Source organism: Achroia grisella, unplaced genomic scaffold, assembly GCF_030625045.1.
Source record: "Achroia grisella isolate CSIRO2021 unplaced genomic scaffold, CSIRO_AGI_Agris_v1 utg918, whole genome shotgun sequence".
NCBI lineage: Eukaryota > Metazoa > Arthropoda > Insecta > Lepidoptera > Pyralidae > Achroia > Achroia grisella.
The window spans coordinates 2,975,248-3,000,675 of NW_026713067.1; the positions used below are offsets into that span (position 1 = coordinate 2,975,248).

Consider the following 25,428-nt stretch of genomic DNA (forward strand, 5'->3'; position numbering starts at 1 on the left):
TTAATTAATCTTTTATTTGATGGTCTTATTTTTTAAATTAGACTTTTATCTTGAACTTTGGATATTTAAATGTTTATTAATAAAAATAAATTTTAACACTGTCTAAATGTATAAATTTTACATGAATGTATTTATATAGTTAAATTTTCTTTTTAGATACCTAATTTAAACCCAGATAGACTTCCTAAAAAGTCGTCTGCATGGGTATTCTATTTAAATTATGTTTAGGGTTTTATTAGGCAGTACAATTACAGAATAACATGTATGACATCTTTGTCCTCCGGAATGGGAACACTTGAGTGGTATCACAATATCAATTAACATAGTAAGCACTTACTTTAATATACTAAGCACTTACCGTCAGATAGACCGTGAGTTTGTTTCCAATTAGACAAAAAAAAATTAGAATTAACCCTCAATATTCAAGAGCAGGATATATTTTTTATTAATTTAAACAATATATTTTTATTATCAATCGTTAATATTCAATTCCAGATTGTCTGAACGCACATTTTCACTTTGGGGTTATATGGCGAACCACTTAAATGAATACAAAAATCCACTATACAATCCAAAGGCCCACCCTGATGTGCTGAAACCGGACTTAAGTGCACAGAGCATAAGGTAACTAATACAATGAAGAAATATATATATATATATGATCGTAGTGAAAATGCCGTCAGCCACTAAGTCGGCCATGTTTCCGCCAATTTTGTGTGAAAAAAAATACATAAATCAATATTTAAAGGGGTGTGTGTGTACCTTTAAGGTTTAGATCTAAGACCTGCTTCGTTGGGAACCTGTAACCTTTAAATCATACAGTCCGAGTGTAGATGGCACTCCAAACCCTCGAAAGGACTAGACTCGGAAGGATACGACTTTAGTCTGAGGGCACCGCTAGGGGTTCGAACCTCGACTCAGGCCATCGTAATTTCGATCCCCGTTTGAAATGTAGAAAGTACTTGTATGCCGCTACAAATATATATATTGAAGATAATATGTTCCAGAGTTAATAAAAGTATTTTTATTTATATATTTTTAAGTATTTCCATTTTCCAACTTGTGACTAAAATAGATAGAAATAGAAATAATCTTTATTCAAATAAACTCATTACAAGCACTTTTGAATAGTCATATTTTGATTCTACCACTCATTCGGAATGCAGATTCATCACAAGAAGAATGAGCAAGAAACTTGTGTGTTGTTTTTGAATAGATGTTTTTTATGTAAATAATTACTGACTGTTAAAGTATTTCTAAATATGATGTATGTAAAGGTTCTGGCGAGGGATGTACTATATATACTCCCGGCCGCCGTCGAGCACTGCTCCGCCCTCGAGCATCATATCAGCTACCTCACCAAGGTACGCGGAAGAACACTAAAGTATTCTTACAGTCAATCGAAAATTAATAAATAACCCTGAATTTACACAGCGCCATCTAGTACCACGGTAACCAAAGCTCGTGGTATGGGTACTAGACAACGTATATAAATACATAGATATATTTTTTAAATATATACACAATATACATAGAAAACACCCAAACACATACAAACTCATGAATACAAATGTTTGTACCGTGCGTTTCCACGCACGGTACAAACATTTGTATTCATGAGTTTGTATGTGTTTGGGATCGAATCCGCGACAATTGGAAGTAACGCGGTGTGCTAAACCGCTAGACCCCGAGTCCGTCTACCTAGGAAAGGGTATGCTAAGCACTGTAAAATACCATTATTAAATTTAACATTACTAATAACTAATTGATCTCACATATGAATTTTGAAAGCGATTATTTGTTTTTTTCATACAAAAATATACATGTATTATTTATTACAAGGAATCGTCAACCCTATTCTATAACAGCTCACGTTCTTGATTAGTGCTATGGTAAGTAGGGCACAAAAACAAGCCTTCAATTTTCATTAATAAAAACTATCAATGAGATTACATATTTTGCTATTATGATATAGAGCAAGAGCCCACGACTGCCAGACATACGTCATTTTAATAAACGTGAAAGTTCTTGTATGTGTGTCCCCAACACAGGTAAGAACGATCCCCAAATATGAAACCTGGATCGTGGTTCCTTTGGCAGGTACCAGGTAACAAAGGTGTAAAAAAAATCATACCAAATTCGTTATTTTAAGAAACTCCATATTTTCATATATTGTTCGTAGCACCATTATAGCTTGCGCTGCTCATTGCCAGACACGTAGTGTGGTTCCAACCCCCCGCCGGACCCCCCTAAACTATACTATTTTAGAAATAAACTTACGTCATTTTAATAAAGCTGAAATTTATATATATTATTGAGAGTTCTCTCAAACTGAGTTTCCTAAATTGCCAGACAGTTTTCTTGGTTCCTTATCCTACCAGACTTATTGAAACCGTATATTGGGTAACAACGGTGTATACAATTTCATATCAAATTCGTTATTTTAAGATGCTCCATTTTTTCACATATTGCTCGTAACAGTATTATAACTTGCTCTGCTCATTGCCAGACCCTTAGTGTGGTTCCAACCCCCCGCCGGACCCCCCTAAACTATACAATTTTATAAATAAACTTACGTCATTTTAATAAAGCTGAAATTTATATATATTATTGAGAGTTCTCTCAAACTGAGTTTCCTAAATTGCCAGACAGTTTTCTTGGTTCCTTATAATACCAGACTCATTGAAACCGTATATTGGGTAACAACGGTGTATACAATTTCATATCAAATTCGTTATTTTAAGATGCTCCATTTTTTCACATATTGCTCGTAACAGTATTATAACTTGCTCTGCTCATTGCCAGACCCTTAGTGTGGTTCCAACCCCCCGCCGGACCCACCTAAACTATACTATTTTGTAAATAAACTTACGTCATTTTAATAAAGCTAAAATTTATATATATTATTGAGAGTTCTCTCAAACTGAGTTTCCTAAATTGCCAGACAGTTTTCTTGGCTCCTTATAATACCAGAATCATTGAAACCGTATATTGGATAACAACGGTGTATACAATTTCATGTCAAATTCGTTATTTTAAGATGCTCCATTTTTTCACATATTGCTCGTAACAGTATTATAACTTGCTCTGCTCGTTGCCAGACCCTTAGTGTGGTTCCAACCCCCCGCCGGACCCCCCCCAAACTATACTATTTTATAAATAAATTTACGTTATTTTAATAAAGCTGTAATTTATATATATTATTGAGAGTTCTCTCAAACTGAGTTTCCTAAATTGCCAGACAGTTTTCTTGGTTCCTTATCCTACCAGACTTATTGAAACCGTATATTGGGTAACAACGGTGTATACAATTTCATATCAAATTCGTTATTTTAAGATGCTCCATTTTTTCACATATTGCTCGTAACAGTATTATAACTTGCTCTGCTCATTGCCAGACCCTTAGTGTGGTTCCAACCCCCCGCCGGACCCCCCTAAACTATACAATTTTATAAATAAACTTACGTCATTTTAATAAAGCTGAAATTTATATATATTATTGAGAGTTCTCTCAAACTGAGTTTCCTAAATTGCCAGACAGTTTTCTTGGTTCCTTATAATACCAGACTCATTGAAACCGTATATTGGGTAACAACGGTGTATACAATTTCATATCAAATTCGTTATTTTAAGATGCTCCATTTTTTCACATATTGCTCGTAACAGTATTATAACTTGCTCTGCTCATTGCCAGACCCTTAGTGCGGTTCCAACCCCCCGCCGGACCCACCTAAACTATACTATTTTGTAAATAAACTTACGTCATTTTAATAAAGCTAAAATTTATATATATTATTGAGAGGTCTCTCAAACTGAGTTTCCTAAATTGCCAGACAGTTTTCTTGGTTCCTTATAATACCAGAATCATTGAAACCGTATATTGGATAACAACGGTGTATACAATTTCATATCAAATTCGTTATTTTAAGATGCTCCATTTTTTCACATATTGCTCGTAACAGTATTATAACTTGCTCTGATCGTTGTCGAACCAAGAAAACTGTCTGGCAATTTAGGAAACTCAGTTTAATAGTTCTCTCAATAACATATATAAAGTTCTTTAGTATTAGTAGTTTATTTATTTATAAAATAGTATAGTTTAGGGGGGTCCGGCGGGGGGTTGGAACCACACTAAGGGTCTGGCAATGAGCAGAGCAAGTTATAATACTGTTACGAGCAATATGTGAAAAAATGGAGCATCTTAAAATAACGAATTTGATATGAAATTGTATACACCGTTGTTACCCAATATACGGTTTCAATGAGTCTGGTAGGAAAAGTAACCAAGAAAACTGTCTGGCAATTTAGGAAACTCAGTTTGAGTGAATATATATATATATATATATATATAAAATAACGTAAATTTATTTATAAAATAGTATAGTTTGGGGGGGTCCCGCGGGGGGTTGGAACCACACTAAGGGTCTGGCAACGAGCAGAGCAAGTTATAATACTGTTACGAGCAATATGTGAAAAAATGGAGCATCTTAAAATAACGAATTTGATATGAAATTGTATACACCGTTGTTACCCAATATACGGTTTCAATGAGTTTGGTAGGATAAGGAACCAAGAAAACTGTCTGGCAATTTAGGAAACTCAGTTTAATAGTTCTCTCAATAATGTGTATAAGGTTCAGCTTTATTAAAATGACGTAAGTTTATTTATAAAATAGTATAGTTTAGGGGGGTCCGGCGGGGGGTTGGAACCACACTAAGGGTCTGGCAATGAGCAGAGCAAGTTATAATACTGTTACGAGCAATATGTGAAAAAATGGAGCATCTTAAAATAACGAATTTGATATGAAATTGTATACACCGTTGTTACCCAATCTACGGTTTCAATGAGTCTGGTATGATAAGGAACCAAGAAAACTGTCTGGCAATTTAGGAAACTCAGTTTGAGAGAACTCTCAATAATATATATGAATTTCAGCTTTATTAAAATGATGTAAGTTTATTTATAAAATAGTATAGTTTAGGGGGGTCCGGCGGGGGGTTGGAACCACACTATATCTGGCAATGAGCAGAGCAAGTTATAATACTGTTACGAGCAATATGTGAAAAAATGGAGCATCTTAAAATAACGAATTTGATATGAAATTGTATACACCGTTGTTACCCAATATACGGTTTCAATGAGTCTGGTAGGATAAGTAACCAAGAAAACTGTCTGGCAATTTAGGAAACTCAGTTTGAGTGAACTCTCAATAATATATATAAATTACAGCTTTATTCAAATAACGTAAATTTATTTATAAAATAGTATAGTTTGGGGGGGTCCCGCGGGGGGTTGGAACCACACTAAGGGTCTGGCAACGAGCAGAGCAAGTTATAATACTGTTACGAGCAATATGCGAAAAAATGGAGCATCTTAAAATAACGAATTTGATATGAAATTGTATACACCGTTGTTACCCAATATACGGTTTCAATGAGTTTGGTAGGATAAGGAACCAAGAAAACTGTCTGGCAATTTAGGAAACTCAGTTTAATAGTTCTCTCAATAATATATATAAAGTTCAGCTTTATTAAAATGACGTAAGTTTATTTATAAAATAGTATAGTTTAGGGGGTCCGGCGGGGGGTTGGAACCACACTAAGGGTCTGGCAATGAGCAGAGCAAGTTATAATACTGTTACGAGCAATATGTGAAAAAATGGAGCATCTTAAAATAACGAATTTGATATGAAATTGTATACACCGTTGTTACCCAATATACGGTTTCAATGAGTCTGGTAGGATAAGTAACCAAGAAAACTGTCTGGCAATTTAGGAAACTCAGTTTGAGTGAACTCTCAATAATATATATAAATTACAGCTTTATTAAAATAACGTAAATTTATTTATAAAATAGTATAGTTTGGGGGGGTCCCGCGTGGGGTTGGAACCACACTAAGGGTCTGGCAACGAGCAGAGCAAGTTATAATACTGTTACGAGCAATATGTGAAAAAATGGAGCATCTTAAAATAACGAATTTGATATGAAATTGTATACACCGTTGTTACCCAATATACGGTTTCAATGAGTTTGGTAGGATAAGGAACCAAGAAAACTGTCTGGCAATTTAGGAAACTCAGTTTAATAGTTCTCTCAATAATATATATAAGGTTCAGCTTTATTAAAATGACGTAAGTTTATTTATAAAATAGTATAGTTTAGGGGGGTCCGGCGGGGGGCTGGAACCACACTAAGGGTCTGGCAATGAGCAGAGCAAGTTATAATACTGTTACGAGCAATATGTGAAAAAATGGAGCATCTTAAAATAACGAATTTGATATGAAATTGTATACACCGTTGTTACCCAATATACGGTTTCAATGAGTTTGGTAGGATAAGGAACCAAGAAAACTGTCTGGCAATTTAGGAAACTCAGTTTAATAGTTCTCTCAATAATATATATAAGGTTCAGCTTTATTAAAATGACGTAAGTTTATTTATAAAATAGTATAGTTTAGGGGGGTCCGGCGGGGCGTTGGAACCACACTAAGGGTCTGGCAATGAGCAGAGCAAGTTATAATACTGTTACGAGCAATATGTGAAAAAATGGAGCATCTTAAAATAACGATTTTGATATTAAATTGTATACACCGTTGTTACCCAATATACGGTTTCAATGATTCTGGTGGAATAAGGAACCAAGAAAACTGTCTGGCAATTTAGGAAACTCAGTTTGAGAGAACTCTCAATAATATATATAAATTTCAGCTTTATTAAAATGACGTAAGTTTATTTACAAAATAGTATAGTTTAGGGGGGACCGGCGGGGGGTTGGAACCACACTACGTGTCTGGCAATGAGCAGCGCAAGTTATAATAGTGCTACGAACAATATATGAAAATATGGAGTTTCTTAAAATAACGAATTTGGTATGATTTTTTTTACACCTTTGTTACCTGGTACCTGCCAAAGGAACCACGATCCAGGTTTCATATTTGGGGATCGTTCTTACCTGTGTTGGGGACACACATACAAGAACTTTCACGTTTATTAAAATGACGTATGTCTGGCAGTCGTGGGCTCTTGGGCTAATAGGGCTGATGAAAACTGATGTTAGGGATGTGTGTTTTGTTGTTATAGCATGTTTTTGCAACCCATTTTTCTAAAAAAAAATGTTTTCAAGAAATTTGTACAACAAAAGTTCTCCATAAAACTTTGACACATTTTTTTTTTTCAAAAATATAATATGGTTTCAGGAAATTTGTACAACATAAGTTCTCCATAAAATTTTGAACCCATTTTTCTCAAAAATATGATATAGTTTCAGGAAATTTGTACAACATAAGTTCTTCATTACAATGGGTACTTTTCATATCTTAGACGCCCTTCACGACTATTATACCGGATTGTGTAGGTTTTATAAAACAACACACTAATGTAATCACATTTCGCTGAATACATTTCAATGTAATGAGGCCGGGGTGAGCCTACCGTCCTTCGGATTTGGTTTGTCATTGGTGTTCCCATCACCAGAGAATTAGTTTCCGAAATATAAATTGACCCAAGACCCTTTTCTTATTTTGAAGTGATATTAATGTTTCATTTGTCGTCCACAGAGGATAACAACGTTCAAGAATCTACTATCAGGAAAAAAGGCGGAGAAGAGTAAAGGCACAACTGTCGTGAACTACCAGAACGGGAATGTGAACTCTGTGGAGATAGAGACAAAGACTGAAGCGCTGCAAATAGATAACAAGTTAGTAGTTTTATTCTAAACAACTTTGTCCGGTACATTCTTATTTCTGTTCAGAGACTTGTGTGAGATTTATGCATTTGAAGCAGAATCAAGAGAATACCAAAAGGCACAACAAATCGCTTGTTATGTCTTTTAAATAAAAAAACCCAAATAATTACAAAACAAAACCCACAAAAAAAATTGCAACCATTATATAAACCATTATATTTATTTTTTTTCTTATGGATGATAATGGAATGATGCACCCGCTTGCGCTAACGGATTTCGCTGGCGGGGCACCAGTGGAGGATGATAAGATGAGCATGAGGTCAATTCAGTTATTCCATCGTGTTAAATTTGCTATTAATTTATAACAAAGGTTTCTAAGGGGAACTAGTTGGAGGTCAACCTGGCATGATACCTATATTGCTAGAAATGTGGTTATTATTCCACATACTAGTTTATAATATTAGTGTCATATACAATTATATTGTACCCGCGACTTCGCTTGGAATTTAACTTTATTTATCAAAAATAAAAGTGGCCTAAGTTACTCCTTATTACATCAGCTACCTGCCAATAAAATTCCCGTCAAAATCGACCCAGCCATTTCAGAGTTTAGCCGGAACAAACAAACAGACAGAGAGACAAAAATTGTAAAAACTTATGTACAGTATATTATACAGTTATATTCATATGAATATAAATACTGTACATACACCATTTTTATGCCATGCATATGCATGTAGTAAAAAATGGTTATTTCAATATTACAAACAGACACTCCAATTTTATATATATGTTTAGGTAATGAAAATGTTTTTAAGGAAGCAGGATTTTTACTTTCAGTAAGGATAAATTAGTGATGCTGTATTGTTTCAGATTACTCTACGAGTCTGGTGGCACTCTATCCGAGTTGGAGTGCGCGAATCACGACCACCCGCTTAAGGAGGATGTCAACGTCCCCCGGAAACCGAACAAGATACCACTCATCACGGAGGTAAATCAAATCAATTCAAATATTAATGTAGGACAATCATTTATTCATGTAGGACATTTTAACCGCTTATAACGTCAAGTTTTTAGTATTAATATTTTTCCCTACCGTCCAGTTCAGTATACAGATTCTATTGAGAACTACCAAGAAACTCAACTAAATTTAAATTTTTTTGAAAGCCAGTTTATTTACAATGTACAATTCTATATGTGTCTATGTGTAACATTAAATGAAAATCCCGTCCATGATCAACTCTTGCCATGCACTTCTGTCATTTAAGTAATATTTTAGACTTTGCTCAATAAATACTATTTAACAGATGTTTTTAATTTATTTGAAGGTAACTGTGTGCTTTGTGTCTGTGTCTTTATTGCACTTTGAAATACAGTTCTAAACTTAAACATATAGAGAGTGAGCAAAGGTGGACTTATCTCTAAGAGAGATCACTACCAGTCAACCCAACAATGTGGCATAGCTAGTATTGAGAGTAATTTATTGTAAATTTTTGTACCCATTCCGATAAAAGATCCATTGACTTTTTTTAAATGATATAAGCATCGTTTATAAATTAGATAACTATGAGGTTTTTTATTATCATAGACTTATTACATTGTTCTAACTCTTGATTTGTCTATGTGACTATAATTCCCGGATAAAGCATTTCTTTAACTATATAAAATTTTGACTCATCGGCCTCAATAGCATAGTGGTTTAGTGAACTCACGACCGACAGAAGAAAAGCTGTGGCTTCTGATGGTCGTGGATTCGATTCCTCGCAAAATAAAGAAAGAAAATTGTTTAATTGGTACACTGAAAATAATTTTTAAAATTAAATTTACATTTTATATTAATAATTAGAGAAATACAAACATTTATATTCATAACATACATTTAAGTAATTCTATCAGTCGTTTAGTACCCACAGTACGAGTTTTGCTTTATTATTATTATTATGTAAAATGACTTTTGTTTATATCCGCCATTTTAGAGTCTCTCAGTAAACGAATGGTGATTAGCAAATTTTCTGTAAAAATCTAGCGCGCGGACGAAATAATACCTGTGAGTCTGCCGGAGTTAGAGCGTGAGGTGAACACCGTCGCTCTCGACTGGAAGAGTATCAAGAGCGTCACCGAATGTAGCTGTTCCACTCCACTCGACCACTTCAGCAGGAAGGTAAAGTCTGATAAGATCATTTATTATCTACTACTACCTACTCGCCCCGGCTTCGCACGGGTGTACATGTATTATATGTATAAACCTTCCTCTTGAATCACTCTATCTATTATAAAAACACTTCTAAATCCGTTGCGTAGTTTTAAGATTTAAGCATACATAGGGACGGATAGACAGCGACGGCGACTTTTTATACTATGTAATTATGATAACTTCATAATTACTGTTATGGAATCGACAGTTTATGACGGTCTTTAGGATCTTGCGGTTTAGCCCACCGCATTACTACCGGTGGTCGCGGGTTCGATTCCTCGCACGCGTGCAAACATTTGTATACATGAGTATAATTGCGTATTGGTATCGGTGTTGTCTATGTATATGTATTTAAAAAAATAACACAATAACACAAGCTCTGCTCTCCTGAGTTTATAAATACAATAAATTTCACAAGACCTTTTCTATTTTATAATAAGCTTCTTTGCGACATTCGAACCTTTTTCTGGCAGATTTAAGACAGACAGATTCTTATAGATATACTGTACATGACTTTTTCTGGCAGATTATTGTAAAACCTTACGCAATTCTCATAAAACGAATTGACTAACTATAGTTAGACACTATTTAGGTGCTGCGTACACTTGTAACGTAGATCACTAGCTTGTAGCTTAGAAGTAATCATAATTGGTGAGTGGTGAGCATCACACTGACAGTGGTTTGGTTCCGCAGCACCACTGTTGGGGCTGCGGCGCGGCGGTGTGCACGCGGTGCGTGATTGCTCGGGCTCCGCTGGCGGCCCTCGCCGGGCCTCGGGCCGCGCCCCTGTGCGCCGCTTGTGCCGCCGCGCCCTCCACGCCTACCACGCCGGCCACGCCCGCCACTCTCGCTACACTCCCCGCTCCGCAAGGTACAATGTTCATTTATTTTCTATATATAAAATTTATATTATTCCTAGTGACATAAGTCTTAGATACCACAGTGGATTATTTAATTATTGACTAATTTTTAGTTATTATATTATATTTTTTAAGCTTTTTAATTTTAGGTTATAATTGTACAATTAAGTTATGTAAATGATATAATAAGTTAATAATTAAATAATCTACTGTGGTATCTAAGACTTTTCTATATATTAATACGTGAAGCAAAAACTTTGTACCCCTTTTTACTAAAATTGCGCCGACCCTCCGTCGGCGCATGTATGTATGAATTTTGTACACTTATAATTTTTATTGAGAAGGAGTGCAGAATGTTAATATATTTTTTTTTTAATTATGCAAAAACAACTTTCATTGAATAAGAAGAATATCACACATACAACCATGTATTTGACACACACAAGCATAGAAATCTTTGACTATAGAACCTTAATAATGTTCAAAATTTACCTTTCTGTTAATTTCATAACACAATTAAAATACATATTCTATCTCTTTTTCAGACATCGTGACGTCAGCAAACTAGAAAATTTAATAACGTAAACAAATTTGGACGTATGGACAATCATAATGCAGATGTTACCAGAATTTTGGAATTCAGTATATAGTCTTTTTTATTTATTGTTTTACGGCTCTGGATACAAATCCTTTCGAACTAACTTTAACAAGCATACTAAACTCGTCTACAAGATAGATTGTAGATGTTACAAGCATTTGTAAACACAATATATAGTCTTTTTTATTTATTATGTTTTACGGCTCTGGATACAATTTCTTTTGAACTCAACTTTAAGAAGTGCACAAAACTCGTCTACAAGATAATGTTCCTATACCGAATGAATGATACTCGATTGAAAGACATTATTAATTATTTTTTAATTAAAGAATAAGGAGTGGTGCACATGACTGCAGTAACGGTACACGTTGGCTGATGGCCCATCAGTAAAGCATGATATGATGATAAACTCGGCAAGCTTATCATGAGTAAATTAATTAGGAATTAAATAGATTAAATAGATGTTTTCCAGCAGTGACTGCCTGTCCGTTGATATAGACGTTGCTACTAGCTACTAGTGGGTATACTAATCCCCAGTATTGACATATTATGAGCGGGGTAGGTACTAGAACTCGTTCCGCACATTGCTGTTTAAAAACGGGAAAGGTAAATAGTACCCATTTATAATGAGTCATTTTAAGTGACACAAGGGGAAAATATATATACATACTAGCTTTCCCGGTAAACGTTGTTTTACCATATAAATTAAAATCGCTATTAAAAAATAGGGGTTAATACTAGAAGGGTGAAAATTTAAGTTGTATATATTTTTCAATCCTAAATAATAATAAAATAAAATACTATATGTCGAAAGAATAAAAAAAAAATATATTTAGGGGTGAATATCCCTTACCACTTAGGGTTATGAAAAATAGATAGTAGCCGATTCTCAGACCTAGTGAATATGCATATAAAATTTTATCAAAATCGATCAAGCCGTTTGGGAGTATGGTAATTAACATTGTGACACGAGAATTTTATATATATCTAAGATAATAATATATATATTTATTAATACGGGTACAAATACCTGCCCCGCTCATAATATGTTAACTATACCCTACCACATTAACAATATTAGATATGATATTAAAAGACAGATATATTCTTTTTTCTGCGATTTAGAGTTCGATAATTGTACAGAAGCGACGGCTACCACTTGCCATCAGGTGGCCGTAGACTTGTTAACAGTTCTAATTACGTAGAGAAAAGTTACACCTATTAGCTGTCTTTACACGTAAGCTCTTTCGCGAATCGGTTTTCACGCAGGAAATAATGCGCATGTATAGATAGAGCTATAGACAAAGACAACCAGAAAAACTGCACCACTAGTGAGCGCATTACCGCGTTCTTCAATCGTGCGTGCTTTGGTGTCTTTTTGTAATAATGAATTATTATGGCAAAGACAAAGTGAGCGCATTCCCGCGATCAATCGTTCGTCTTTTTGGAATAATTTATTTTCCATACCATAATGGATGACAACTAACTATAGAGCCGAAATACAATTATAGAGTTATTGATAATTTATGAATCTTAAACTTGTCTATGGATAATAAATCTATCGATAAAAAAAATTGATATCACTTGTAACGTATGGCCTATCATTTGCGAAATAGCAATCACACGATTTTGCATGCTCCTGAACGCTAGTGAAAGAATGTATCGCGTAAAGACAGTTATTTAAGTATTTTTTCTCCAATCAAATTTAAACTTTCCCTATTATTGTTACTTTAGTCAAGTAAATGTTAGTACAATAGTCGGCGTCTACAAATTGTAATATATTAGTTTTATATTAAGTTTAAAAATGTAAGAGGCATAATTTGTTAAGTTTTATATATTAATTTCTCGTTGTAAATAATTATACTGTATAATAGAATTTAATTAAATAATTATGATATATCAATTAATTGAGAAATGTTAAATATATATATATGGACATAGAATATTGATTTTATCTTTCTGTAATACACTTCAATTAAAAAAATATTTACCACATTTCATGCCTGTAATAGTATGTTATTACTCTGTAGGCTCGATGCGAGCAGTTTACATCAACAAGGCACCATCGGCCACAAATAAACCGCACTCAACATTGTGTGACTACTAAACACAAATTAACTAAATTCCTTTACACTTAATAATGTGTAAACAATCCTTAAAACTTAAAAGGTTTCTATTATTTTGGAATTAATAGAATTTATCTAATTACACTTGCACTTAACAAAGTGTAAACAGTCCTTAAAACTTATTTAATGGATTTATATTATTTTAGTCCCAAACAATCAATAATAGGCGTCCAAGCAATATACAAGTTCTATTTAACGCCTAATGATGCCTCGTAAAGAGGCTAAACCCGTGTCGTAATAAGAATTGTAGATTTATTAATGTTTGGATTTTGATCACATATGGAGAAGGTCATTTTTTCAGGTTTTTGGTCAGATTTCCGTACTAAAATTTACACACGCTAATTATAGCGGAAACAAACTAAGATTGTTTGTTAATGTTAATATTATAAATGCGAAAGTTTACGAGTATGTATGGATGTTTGTTACTCTTTCACGCAGAAACTACGGAACGGATTTTGTTGAAACTTTACAGTCATTTAGCTTAGGTATACATCAGAATAACACATGCGCGTGAAACCACTGGCACAACTAGTATAATATAAATCCATTACGTAATGAAATAGACTTTCACAAAATAGTTATTAAAAAAATCTGTTTTCTAAGCCATCGTTAGTATTTTATTACTATAATTACAGTAACGAGTAAAACTCTAACAATCAATTAAGATAAACGATTGGAAAAAATATTTACATTTCATAATAGAACGTGTTTACAAAATGTTTTATCGTACGGTGATATTATTTGTTTTTACTGTATTCTGTAATGTGGGTTCAAATAATAATTTAGATGAACAAAGAATGATGGGCGTTGACACTATACATGATGTTAATATTGATAAGGACACAATCATTAATCACAATATGAAATTGGAAAGAAAAGAAAAAAATCACGTTAAAAAAGGTAAAAAAAAATCAAAAATCGTATATTCACATAGGACATTATTATTATGGTTTACGCTGGCGGGGACCAGTGATGAATGATAGGATGAACATGATGTCAGGTCAGTTAGCCCATCGTAACAAATTCACGAGTAATTTATTAACGATAGTAACCAGAAGGAAATATGCGAAGGTCAACCTGACATGGTACATGTTCCCCCCAATTTGGGATATTTACTATGATATTATTATTAGCTCCTGATAATTAATATTTCACTAGTGATTTATTGTAGGTTTGCTCGGCCTTTCTAATATGAGAATGTTTAAGTTATATCATCAGTGCCTTAGAGTGTGAGTGAGTTAGGTAATCTGTTAGGTCAGTTTAACAGGACAAGTCTCTTTATCTCGACTTACTAATTTTTTTCTTATCCCTTTCAGACCCAAGATTTTTTTTCTTTCATATTAAATATATTTTCGTGTTTTATGCTGAAATAACTCTCGTGTTTTACGAAAAAGATAATAAAAAAATTCTATACCAAACCATAGTTCTTAAAAGTACATATCACGATCGTGAGTTCTAGGTCTCACTTCCACCTACGTACGATCGTGACTTCAAAGTTAAAATAAAAATAAATAAAAAACTTCATAGTTATATGGATGGTTTAGGAAGTAGTCATTAGCCCGATATATTAGGATTGTTTCAGTATGTATTATGCTAGATATTATGTATATTAGGTTTGATTTTGAGTGTAAAAATATTTATTTACGTAAATAAGTTTTTTTTTTTATATTCACTATAGCGATAGAAATAAAACTACAAATTAATCACAGAAGTTATTCATTCCTTTGTATTTTATAAATCACAGTCAAGTTACAATTAACTTAATTTTCAGAACAAAAACATTCAAATATTCTTTTACAAATCAGTACAGTACTAAATGACCATTTTAGCTTATATTTTACTTAAATGTATTAAACAAAAACAAAACGTCCTTTAGACAAAAAAACAAAACAAGATAAATCTTTTACAACAATTTTTTTTCAGTCTTTAATCAGGAACTTAATTTAAGACATAGTAGTTAAAAGTCTTATTTATTATGGTAAAGGTTAAAACAGTCTTTGTCGCGACTAAGGCACAAGTAAACATTGCATTTGCGGCATCTTATTTTAGAACGAGAGGAACAACTCTCCAATCGACATTTACGTGGAGCTTTTATATCATCAAATACAGGCAAGTGATCATAGCCATCATATCTCATTCCGATCGAGGGATTGTTTGCTGGTCTATATCTGCTTGACAGATTTACTTGTACTTCAACTAAAGGAGTTGATTGGAGACGGTCTCTGTCAGGGGTGTTCATAAAAGTTTCAGCGATTTCAAACCTGAATGCAAGTAAATCCTGAATACGATTTTTTGGAATACCTTTGGCTAAGGAATCGCATCTGTAAAGACGCCAAGCGTTTACTACAGCTAAGTCCATAAAATAGAGTATTACTTTTAAAGTCCACTTACGGGTCTTCACATATGTCCTATAGTACTCCATAGATTGGTCTAGGACATCAACTCCACCCATGAACGTATTATAAAACATTACAATTTTTGGAGCGTCAACATCGATGTAGTATTTCGCGTTCTTATCGTATCGTTTTATGTTATTTATCGCCGTACCACCAGTACAGTTTGACGCTGTAAGAACTGCTTTACTGTCCTTCCATTTCACCAAAACTATGCCATTGGACACTCTTTGGTCAATGTCTCCCCTTCGCATCTTTTTGTCTTCTTTGAAGCTTATCTGTTGTCGTTCTGGAATACGATTGACCATGATTGTTCCTGTCCCATGATATCCAAGTCGTTTCAGTTCGTCCAACAAAGGAATGGTAGTAAAGTATCTGTCAAAAAAGCTTATACAGCTTCCAGGAGGAACACTCTGAATGAGGCGGAAAACTACAGCCGGTCCAAGTCCAAGGGGGTGCGAAAGTACAGGATTGTTCCTATAGTAAATTTCGAAATCTATCATTAGCCCTTCATTAGTGGTAACAACAAAATTTTTAAGACCCACTGGGCGCGGTTTATTTTTCACTAGTTGCCTAAGGTGGCACTTTCCTGTGAAAGGGATCATTTGTTCGTCGACAGAAAACTTACCAGGTGTTCTTAAGATTTTATTACATCCTTGTTTTACTGCGTCAATTACTGGTTGCACCTTCCAGAGAGGATTATCCCTGTAACCAGCAGGCGGAGTATCTGATTCCACTACATGTAGATTATTACGCAGCAACATAAATCGGTCTCTGGTCATTGCAGACACTATTGCTTCAATGCAAATTTTTTGTCTCCAATACATAGCAATTCTAGGATAAGATAAAATTCCCATCATTAGATGAATACCGTATAATTTTTTAATTTCTGGTTTAGTGCAGTTAAATATCCTGCCAGTTTTTCTCGTATAGTACACATTTGTACAGACTGACATTTGTTCAAAAAAATCATCATTGTAATATTCACTAAAATATTCAATAGGCGACCGAACTATATTCGGTTCTGGGTGGCCAACGTAATCGTGAAATGTATCAATAAACTTAGTTTTTTTCCAAATGCGTTTACGCCGAGGAATTTCTATTTTTACAGGTTTTTTTCGTTTTTTGGACGGACCTGCCTCCGCATTATCTTGAAGGCTAGTAGCACTTCTTTTTACGCCTAGTTGTGAACGTGTGAGTTCAGGAACGCCAAATTCTTTGTCTGATGCAGTTACCTCATTTTCCGCCACCGGTGGGACAAATTCTTCCTCATCGGCATCATCTAATTCTAGATCCGAGCAGTTGCCATCCTCCAACAAGCTTAGTACGAGGTCGTCAGTTAACGGTAATCCTAAAAAAAACAAAATATTAAGAAAAAATAAACAAGATCACCATCGTGCGTAAGTACAATTACAACCCAGAGCTCACGATCGTACTATCAGAAATTTACAATGCAATATATTTATAATTAGTAGTATTTTAGTTTTAATTCTACATATTTCTAATAGTTTAATCTATTAAGTATATAATAAAACGATAATATGAAATAAAAAACACAAAATAGTAAATAATTTCGATAAAACTTACTGCGTCCTGTTCGGGGGTCAAGGAGCCAAGCCATCTTTCCGGCACGCACGAGACTACTGCACCACCTAACCGCTAAAATGATTTCTTATTGGCTGGTTTAGAAACTCGCTATTATGTTATTTCGGCTTCGTGTGTAAAAATGAATTGTGCGCGGTTTTAGAATTTTTTAAAGTTACAACTTACGCCCGTATAGCTCAGGTCTGAAAGGGTTATATTTGTACTTACAAATTTTATAAAGAGGTTCGACTAGATTTTTGTATGTTTGCTTGTTTACAATGAGTAAGTAAATAAACTTCGATCTCTCACGAATGGCAAGTTATTAGGGGTTAGATACATATGTATCAAAACTAGCTGACCCGCTCAACTTCGCATCACACTTCGACACTTGTCTAATTTACATACATCACATATCTTTTTAAATTATAGCCTATATGTTATTCTGATGTATTAGTTATATTACTGTAAAGTTTCATCAAAATCCGTTCAGTACTTTTTGTGTAAAAGAGTAACAAATATCCATCCACAATGACAAACTTTCGGCGTTTATAATATTAGTAAGATTACTGAGTATTTCGGTCAGCCTCTTAACATTAGGCACACCGTATGCTTGAATCGTAATATATTGCATAAAAATGTTACAGCAAACCTTAACGAGGAAAGCGATCCGGATTGGTCGTACCGTGCTATACCACAAGAACTAAGCGCACACGTAGATCAGTTCAAGCGTAATATGACCGAATGCTTAAAAGAGGTTCAAGCTAACGACAAAAGACCAGTGAAACGGTTATCGCCAAATAAAGAGTCGCCTGTACACGGCGAATGTTTGATTGCATGCGTGCTGAAACGTAACGGAGTGATTGCAAGTGGAAAGATCAATAAAGGTTCGTTGAAACTTGTTTCATGGTCGGTTCCTATTAGATATAAAAGAATTTTTATTTGTAGTATATGTAATATTATGTTATCTGTGGTAGTAGTTAGTAGATACATATAGGCTTAATTCGAATTAATATACAATACAGATTATTTAAACCAATGCAATACAATATGGGTAAACAAACCTACATGTGCGCTATAGATATTATGTTATCTGTGGCTATAGAGATACAAAAAGCCTCAGTGTAGAGAATCACTCAAGGAGCAAAATATTGATTTTCAGCTATTTCTCAAGGATGAATGTAGTATTATTCAAAATAAAATAAAAAACTTGTTCACAAAATTTAATACGCTTACCTAATACTAGTTTTAAAATTAATTAAGAACCGCTAGATGTCCTCTCGATGGTCTAATGTTATGTCACACGGTTTTGTTTTCTCCGTGAGGGTAGTTGTCTTAATGGATGATAGTGAAATAATGCACTCGCCTGCACTAATGTTATACATTGGCCTGATAACTGTGGAGTATGATAGGAAGAGGTCAGGTCAGTTTATCCATCCACCTGGAAGTAGACCTGTCATGATACATTGCTTGGGATCCCACTACTAAAAATTCCCTTCCCACCGTGGATGGAACAACTTCACAGAGTTTCCATATCAAATACTAATAATAGATTACGTAAATAAACCATGTATCTTGTCGACAAATGAATGACGTTACTATATTTTCAGCCAATTTGATTTCACTGGTGAGTAAATTTTATGCAAAAGATACGAAGCTCATGAAGAAACTTGAAAAGAATTTGGATCGTTGTATAGAAGTAAGCGTACATAATAGAGACGAGTGCACTATGGCATCACAGCTAAATACTTGTACCAATGAAATTATGATCAATAATAAACATAAAGTAATGTTGAATTACTAATAAATTAAACATTGTAGCAAATATAGTAACTTTTAAATATTGTAGATTTTATCGTTCCTTCATACAGACTTCATAAGTGTTACTTACTTAATACAAATATCTACCAATAATCTAAACTAAGAGTGAACTATGCGCAGACAAACCAGAACAGGAATTGTGCAGGACAAAGAACGTAAAAAACTAAATAAATAAAGCTTTATAACTAGGCATACGTGAGGACTAAGGAACACTCATCATCATCAAGGAACATTACATATATTCTAAAAATAAAAAAAAGTGGGTACTTATGTATTATTATTATAATTATGCATACGACATATTCCTATATAGTTCTCTTGTTTAAGAAAACCGCTTGTATTTTCATAAAGGTCGTAAATTAGCTGTGCTCGCGATTTCAACCGAATGAAATTTATAGCCTGTTATTTTGCTGTATAAGCTATGTTATTGTAAAGTTTTATCAGAATCCGTTCATTATTTTTTGCGTGAGAGTATCCAACATAATTAAACATCCATATATCCAGCCATACTCACAAACTTTCGCGTTTATAATATTAGTAAATTACAGTAAAACATAAATACTGTATTACTGATTAAATACTGAGTATTTTTAATATTTTTTCATTTTATATCTAAGCAGTTACTCGTTAGTTTGTTTGTTTAATTAATATTATTATATTATATTATAATAATTTAACAACAGCATAATATAGGCAGATTACTCCTACCAAGATTGATTCCATTCAAATTGTCAGTTTAATTTCATGGTAAGCAAATACAATATAATATATTACAATTTACCATATTTTATTGTGTATAGATGATTTTAACAACTACGTTAGTGTAAACACAACAAGAAATAGCCAGATGTTATCCTGGTCCACAGAAAAACAAACTGTCAAACTTCTGTCAGTCTCTCAATCAAAAGTCATAATTGCTACTCTGTAACTTTTGCATTTCTGTTTCTGTAAATCTGTATCATTCCTTGTCTTAGCTGTACTGTACTGTACACATATTTCTGTTAGCGTTATTATATTTAAGGATTTTGAGGTTTACTATATTTCTCTTCTCTTTGGATTGATTTTAATTTGTGGTCTGTTTTCCTATTTTAAATGTATTTTTTATTTTCTTGAATTGTCAGAATGTTCATCAATTTTGGTTCGATGTCGACATCCATCACTAATTTGTGGCTCCTATTGCAACTGTTGAAATTTCCTACAATAAAACTGTCTCGGTCGTCACTATCTTATAAATAATACTGTAGGTTCTATAGTATTGTCGTTACTTGTGGTTCTATAGGAATGTTTGTTATTGTGGGTGTTCAAAGAAAAATGCAAACCAATGGATACAAATCCTATCAAGTTTAATTGAGCATTCGTTCATATTAAGAACAATCATATGTCACAAGTAGTTCAACCCATACGAAAATCGTAGCTACAGGGTACAAGATTTTTGATCTGTTGGATAGATTTGTTGTATTCGACCACAGAAATAGGTCAAATTGGGTATTAGAGTTGAAAATTAAGTCAGTATATAAAATTTATTTTTCTTCACACATGGGTTAAGATTGGTAACCCTGATTACATTCGTAGTATTATCATTGTATGTTATTGAATTTGATAGATCAAAGTTGTGTTTTATACAATACTAGCTACCTGGTTTCGCATGGGTGTACATGTATTATGCATATAAACCTTCCTCTTGAATAACCCTATCTATTGCAGAAAACTGTATTACAATTCATTATGTAGTTTAAAAGATCTAAATGAATAGATGGTGGAAACAACTTTCTTTTATACTATTTCAAGATTAATCATGTATAATTAGACATTTCTAGAAGGAATCAAGAGAAAAATTGACAAAAGTGAAGTCACTATGACCATATATATCACATGTCTCAAAGATTGCATAAGGTAAAGGAGAACAGTATAAATGTACAAGTTTAAGTTTTGAATGTGCCTAATGATGGATGTGTATGTAATGGAGTTTTATAGTTGGCAGGAACCATATTTATATATTAATGTTGTGGGTAGGTTATAACCAAGCAAGAGTGACTGATTTTGTATCTGCTGTTAACACAATTTTTTTTTTATCTTTTTGTATCTTGCAATTGGCTCACCAAGTTTTTATCAGATTTGTTGTGGGACTGTGGGATGGGTGAGAACTGTACCTCCAGTAAGGAAACTGTCTCATTTTGACTTTAACCCTTAATCAAATGGATTTTTTTTTTAAATAAAATTATGAATTAAACATGGTTTCTAAGTAAAAGGGCTTTGTAGATTTCAAAAAAAATATCATTTTTTTTATAAAAAGAGGGGAAATGGGGTGGGAAATTATTTCCCATTATCCAGTATGGAAAAGCAAAATATAGTTAAGTGGGAAATTATTTCCCATCATCCGGAATGGTTACATTTTTTTGGGACATTTTTACTACAAATTCTATACATATTACTTACTCCTACTTTACTTGTTTATTTTTTTTATATAAATATTCAATATAACATGATTGAGTGATTGAATAAAATTATAAAAATAAAATGAAACTAGAATGTTACAAATAATATTTTATTAAGAACTTTTCAAATACTATATGAAAATAACATTACTGAGTAAGAACTGTGTGAAAGGTTTTGAAACAGTTTTTGGCACAAAGAGCTACTCCACAGGAGGAACATACTATTTTTGTCCTCTGTTCTTTGTGCTTTGTGCTGCAAAAGCGACATCTTTTGTAAGTGGCACTTTCTTCAGGCAAGTGTATGCCAACATTTAGCAGCCGAATCTCATCGGGAACGCCAAACCTACCACCTTTTTTATTTTTTTTAAAAACTACATCTGTTTGTGTGTGAGTTTTTCGTGTCGTGTGATTATCTATAAGGGCACGTGCTAACCGTAGTCTGAAATCACGGTGGCCATGCAGGGTCGGGACATGGGAGTAGTTGTACGTTATGTAGGCATTAATTATAGATGCATCGAACAGAAAGAAGAATAGTCGCATCCAATATTTCCTGGATTTCCGGTTTATAGGGTATGACGATCTAAAATGGTCAAAAAGATCTACTCCGCCCATACTGAGCGTGTATGAAGCAATTGCAGCCGGGCAGAGAATGTCAGCTCTAGAGCCATCCTTTTGGGTTCTTTTTATCATCCTTGTGTCTAAGGGCTGATGTGCTGTTGTCAGGACAGTAACTTCCTTTGTGTCAAGCCATTTAATGGCTGTGATTGGCTCTGCAGTAACCGCTGAAAACTGATGTTTATCTAATCGCAATGGTTTCGGTTGTTTTTTTTTATCATATCAGGTAAGTCCTTTCTGTTGCATCTGACTGTTCCCACTGCATAAATATTTTTATCGTAAAGATCCTCCATGAGGTTACAGCTAGTAAAAAAGTTGTCAAAGGCAATTAAAGTGTTTCTTGGTAGTTACTGCAGAGTTTCATGACAACATTGTAGCCTAACCCTTCATTTTCGGTGCTGTCGCCTTTTCCTGAATACACTTCGAATTGGTACAAGTACCCAGTTTTGGCGTCACATCTTGCCCTTACCTTAAATCCTCTTTTGATGGGTTTTTTCGGCATGTATTGCTTTAAGGAGCTGCGCCCTTTAAATTTGACCATACACTCATCAATCGATTGTACTTCTGAATTGTATGCCTCTCTTTGATAAACTTTGTTGAGTTCTGTGAGGAGGGGTCTCAATTTAAATAATTTGTCATATTCAGGGGAGTTTCTTGGTGGTTCCATCTCGTTATCATTTAAGTGGAGGTTTTCTGTAATTTTTTTAAATCTTACTATTGGGAAAACCTGGGCAATTTCCTTATTGTAATAAAAGGGATCTGATGACCAGTAGAGTTCCATGTCCGGTAAAGGATTTAAGCCCATAAGGATTAAAACTCCTAGATACGCCTTAATATCTTGTAGAGTTACAGGTTTCCAGTTAGTACTATTTTTCTGACGGGCGTATCTGTTGGTTTGTTCCACAATTATTACCATCAGTTCATCAGGAAAAAGCCGCTCAAAAATACTTAGAGGTGATGTTTTATGAGTATCGTTAGCCTTGGGCTTAAAACGTTTTTCGAAAAGAGGAACTTCATGGTTTTCCGATTTTATCTCCCATACTCTTGGCTGAGAACGATCTCTGCGTACTTCGTTGTTAGTTTCAGACTCTTGCCCATCATCTGCCAAAAACTCTTCCATGGGGGCATCAATGACATCAAAATTTTGCTGAACTTCATTAAATGTGTGAACGTCAGAAGGCTGATCATAACATTGCTCAGTTTCAGTACCTAAGTGAGTTGGCAAAAGACTGTTGTCTGTTTTTGGTGTGTTTGTGAAATGCGATGTTTCATCTAAGACTGTCAGTAAGGCATCCGTTGAAATCTGTTGAGTTTGCATAGGGGGAGAAGGTGGGTCTTGTTTGTCTCCCGTCAATCCAAAGCCAAAGATATGTTCAAGACGTTGTTCAATTAGGTTATCATCAAGCTGATTTAGGTAACTATCGGAAGGAGAATGAATACTGTTGATAAAGCATGAGTCATCCTCAGAATCTGAGCCTGATAAATCAGACAAGTCGTCTAAATTTTGTACCACCTCTTCTAATAGTTTCTTGGCGAGCACTTTACGTTCCTTTCTTGCGTCCATATTTGAATAGCTGAAAGTAAATTATAAAAAGTTGGCAATTATGTAGTTTTATCAGCATATTGCACAAATAGTTACAAAAGTCCTAAAACTTATAAGTGGCTTCGTTTGGAATAAAGCATAGAAATCACATAAACGCAGTCACAATTTTGCAAAAAGCCACTAATTTGACTTACTCGCTATCGTATTACAAGTTCCTATACCGTTATTATTACAGCTGACAAACAATTTTATATATATATAAAGACACTGATGTTTATCAAAGCAGGAACGAACATTGGGAAATTATTTCCCACCTAATTAAACCTAATAAAATCCAAGAAATATCAGTGCAAAAAGCACAGAAACCGTAAAAAGCATTCAGAAAATAAGTCTAGTTTACATCAATATATTGTTTATGTACTTACCAGATTTTTTTTCTACAAAAATTTTCGAAAGTCCTGCGAGAACCGGTTTTGTGCACCAAAAAATTCAAATTGTGACTTTGACATTGACATACGATGACATTATGCAATTTTGTCCAAAATGTTGCCAAATAAAATATTTAAAAAGTGTGTAAAATTATTTTGTTCCTGGATTGGTACTGATTAGAGTTACCAGTAAAGAAATAATAAAGAAATATTACGGTACTGTCAAGTGGGAAATAATTTCCCAATATTTGAATAAGGGTTAATGTTTCTCATCAGTGAACAAAATCCCAAGAATGGAGTTTTAAAAAATAAATTTGAGCATTATTTTTGGCAACTCTTTTGTATTGTTGGTAACACTACTATTGGTCAACTCCTTTTTTTTTACTGTTTTACTATAACAGTGCTCGTCTAAAATACACGCCATACATATCACAAACCATTTTACTAAAAAACCTCTCCTAAATACCAAGACCTATCCTAATACAGTCTATCAAATCAATCATATTTTATCATCTGCTTCTTCATGATAAGTCCATCGTTTTTGGTCATAAATCATGATTTAGGTAAATTATTTTGCTGATCTCCTAATCAGTACCTACTAATTAGCTATAAGAAACTTGGTAAGAGCTTTGCAGACATGCTTTTAAAATCGTCTGTTTAGTTGAGGGTAGATTTATGGACTTACTCTAAATAAAAAAAAAAGCCATTTTCTTATTGATTCTTCATTGCAAATGGTAATGTGCCTATCAGTAACATTAAATAAGTCATGACCTTGTGACCTCATCTTCTAGTTAGTATTTACTTTTTAATTTCAGGATTTAATAATGTCTGTTAGCCTTATCGATTAGTAATTTTGAATAGTGGCTTAGATAGGGTAGACTGAGATGAATCAGTTCACTTTTTCTTTGAGGTTGAGCAAATCATACTAAACTGTTATATAATGTTATTTTTATTGATTAAAACGTAAGAAGTGACAATTAGCTGTGAAATAAACATTTGAAAACTTAAGTCATTCATATATTTTCTTAATTAGCTATTAAAAACTAAGAGAAGAAAAATATCCAAATCGCCCCAATTTTCGGGGTGAATCGGACACATACACAACATGAGCTTTGATTCAATGACGTGCTTTGAAATCAGTAAAAAAATA

The 25,428-nt window shown here is 33.8% G+C and overlaps 3 protein-coding genes across 3 annotated transcripts in view; 2 read left to right on the forward strand and 1 right to left on the reverse strand.

Annotated features, from left to right (window-relative positions):
- The window catches only part of LOC131853972 (myotubularin-related protein 6), an 81,632-nt gene extending 69,929 nt beyond the window's left edge, over positions 1-11,703 (forward strand). The window contains 8 exon segments of the mRNA XM_059205076.1: positions 496-624; positions 1,278-1,297; positions 1,300-1,364; positions 7,557-7,696; positions 8,558-8,675; positions 9,711-9,845; positions 10,572-10,749; positions 11,284-11,703. Of these exon segments, the coding sequence (XP_059061059.1) occupies positions 496-624; positions 1,278-1,297; positions 1,300-1,364; positions 7,557-7,696; positions 8,558-8,675; positions 9,711-9,845; positions 10,572-10,749; positions 11,284-11,306 (808 nt within the window). The 3' untranslated portion in view covers positions 11,307-11,703.
- Positions 11,704-14,178: 2,475 nt separating this feature from the next.
- On the forward strand, positions 14,179-19,240 carry LOC131854013 (uncharacterized). The gene is made up of 3 exons (XM_059205136.1): positions 14,179-14,362; positions 18,084-18,323; positions 19,047-19,240. Exons 1-3 carry the CDS (start codon positions 14,179-14,181, stop codon positions 19,238-19,240), a joined length of 618 nt encoding a protein of 205 aa, XP_059061119.1.
- A 2,508-nt stretch (positions 19,241-21,748) lies between these two features.
- Positions 21,749-24,540, reverse strand: LOC131853993 (piggyBac transposable element-derived protein 4-like). The gene has a single exon (XM_059205112.1). It carries the CDS (start codon positions 23,869-23,871, stop codon positions 22,636-22,638), a length of 1,236 nt encoding a protein of 411 aa, XP_059061095.1. The 5' UTR covers positions 23,872-24,540; the 3' UTR covers positions 21,749-22,635.
- Between the last annotated feature and the right edge of the window lie 888 nt (positions 24,541-25,428).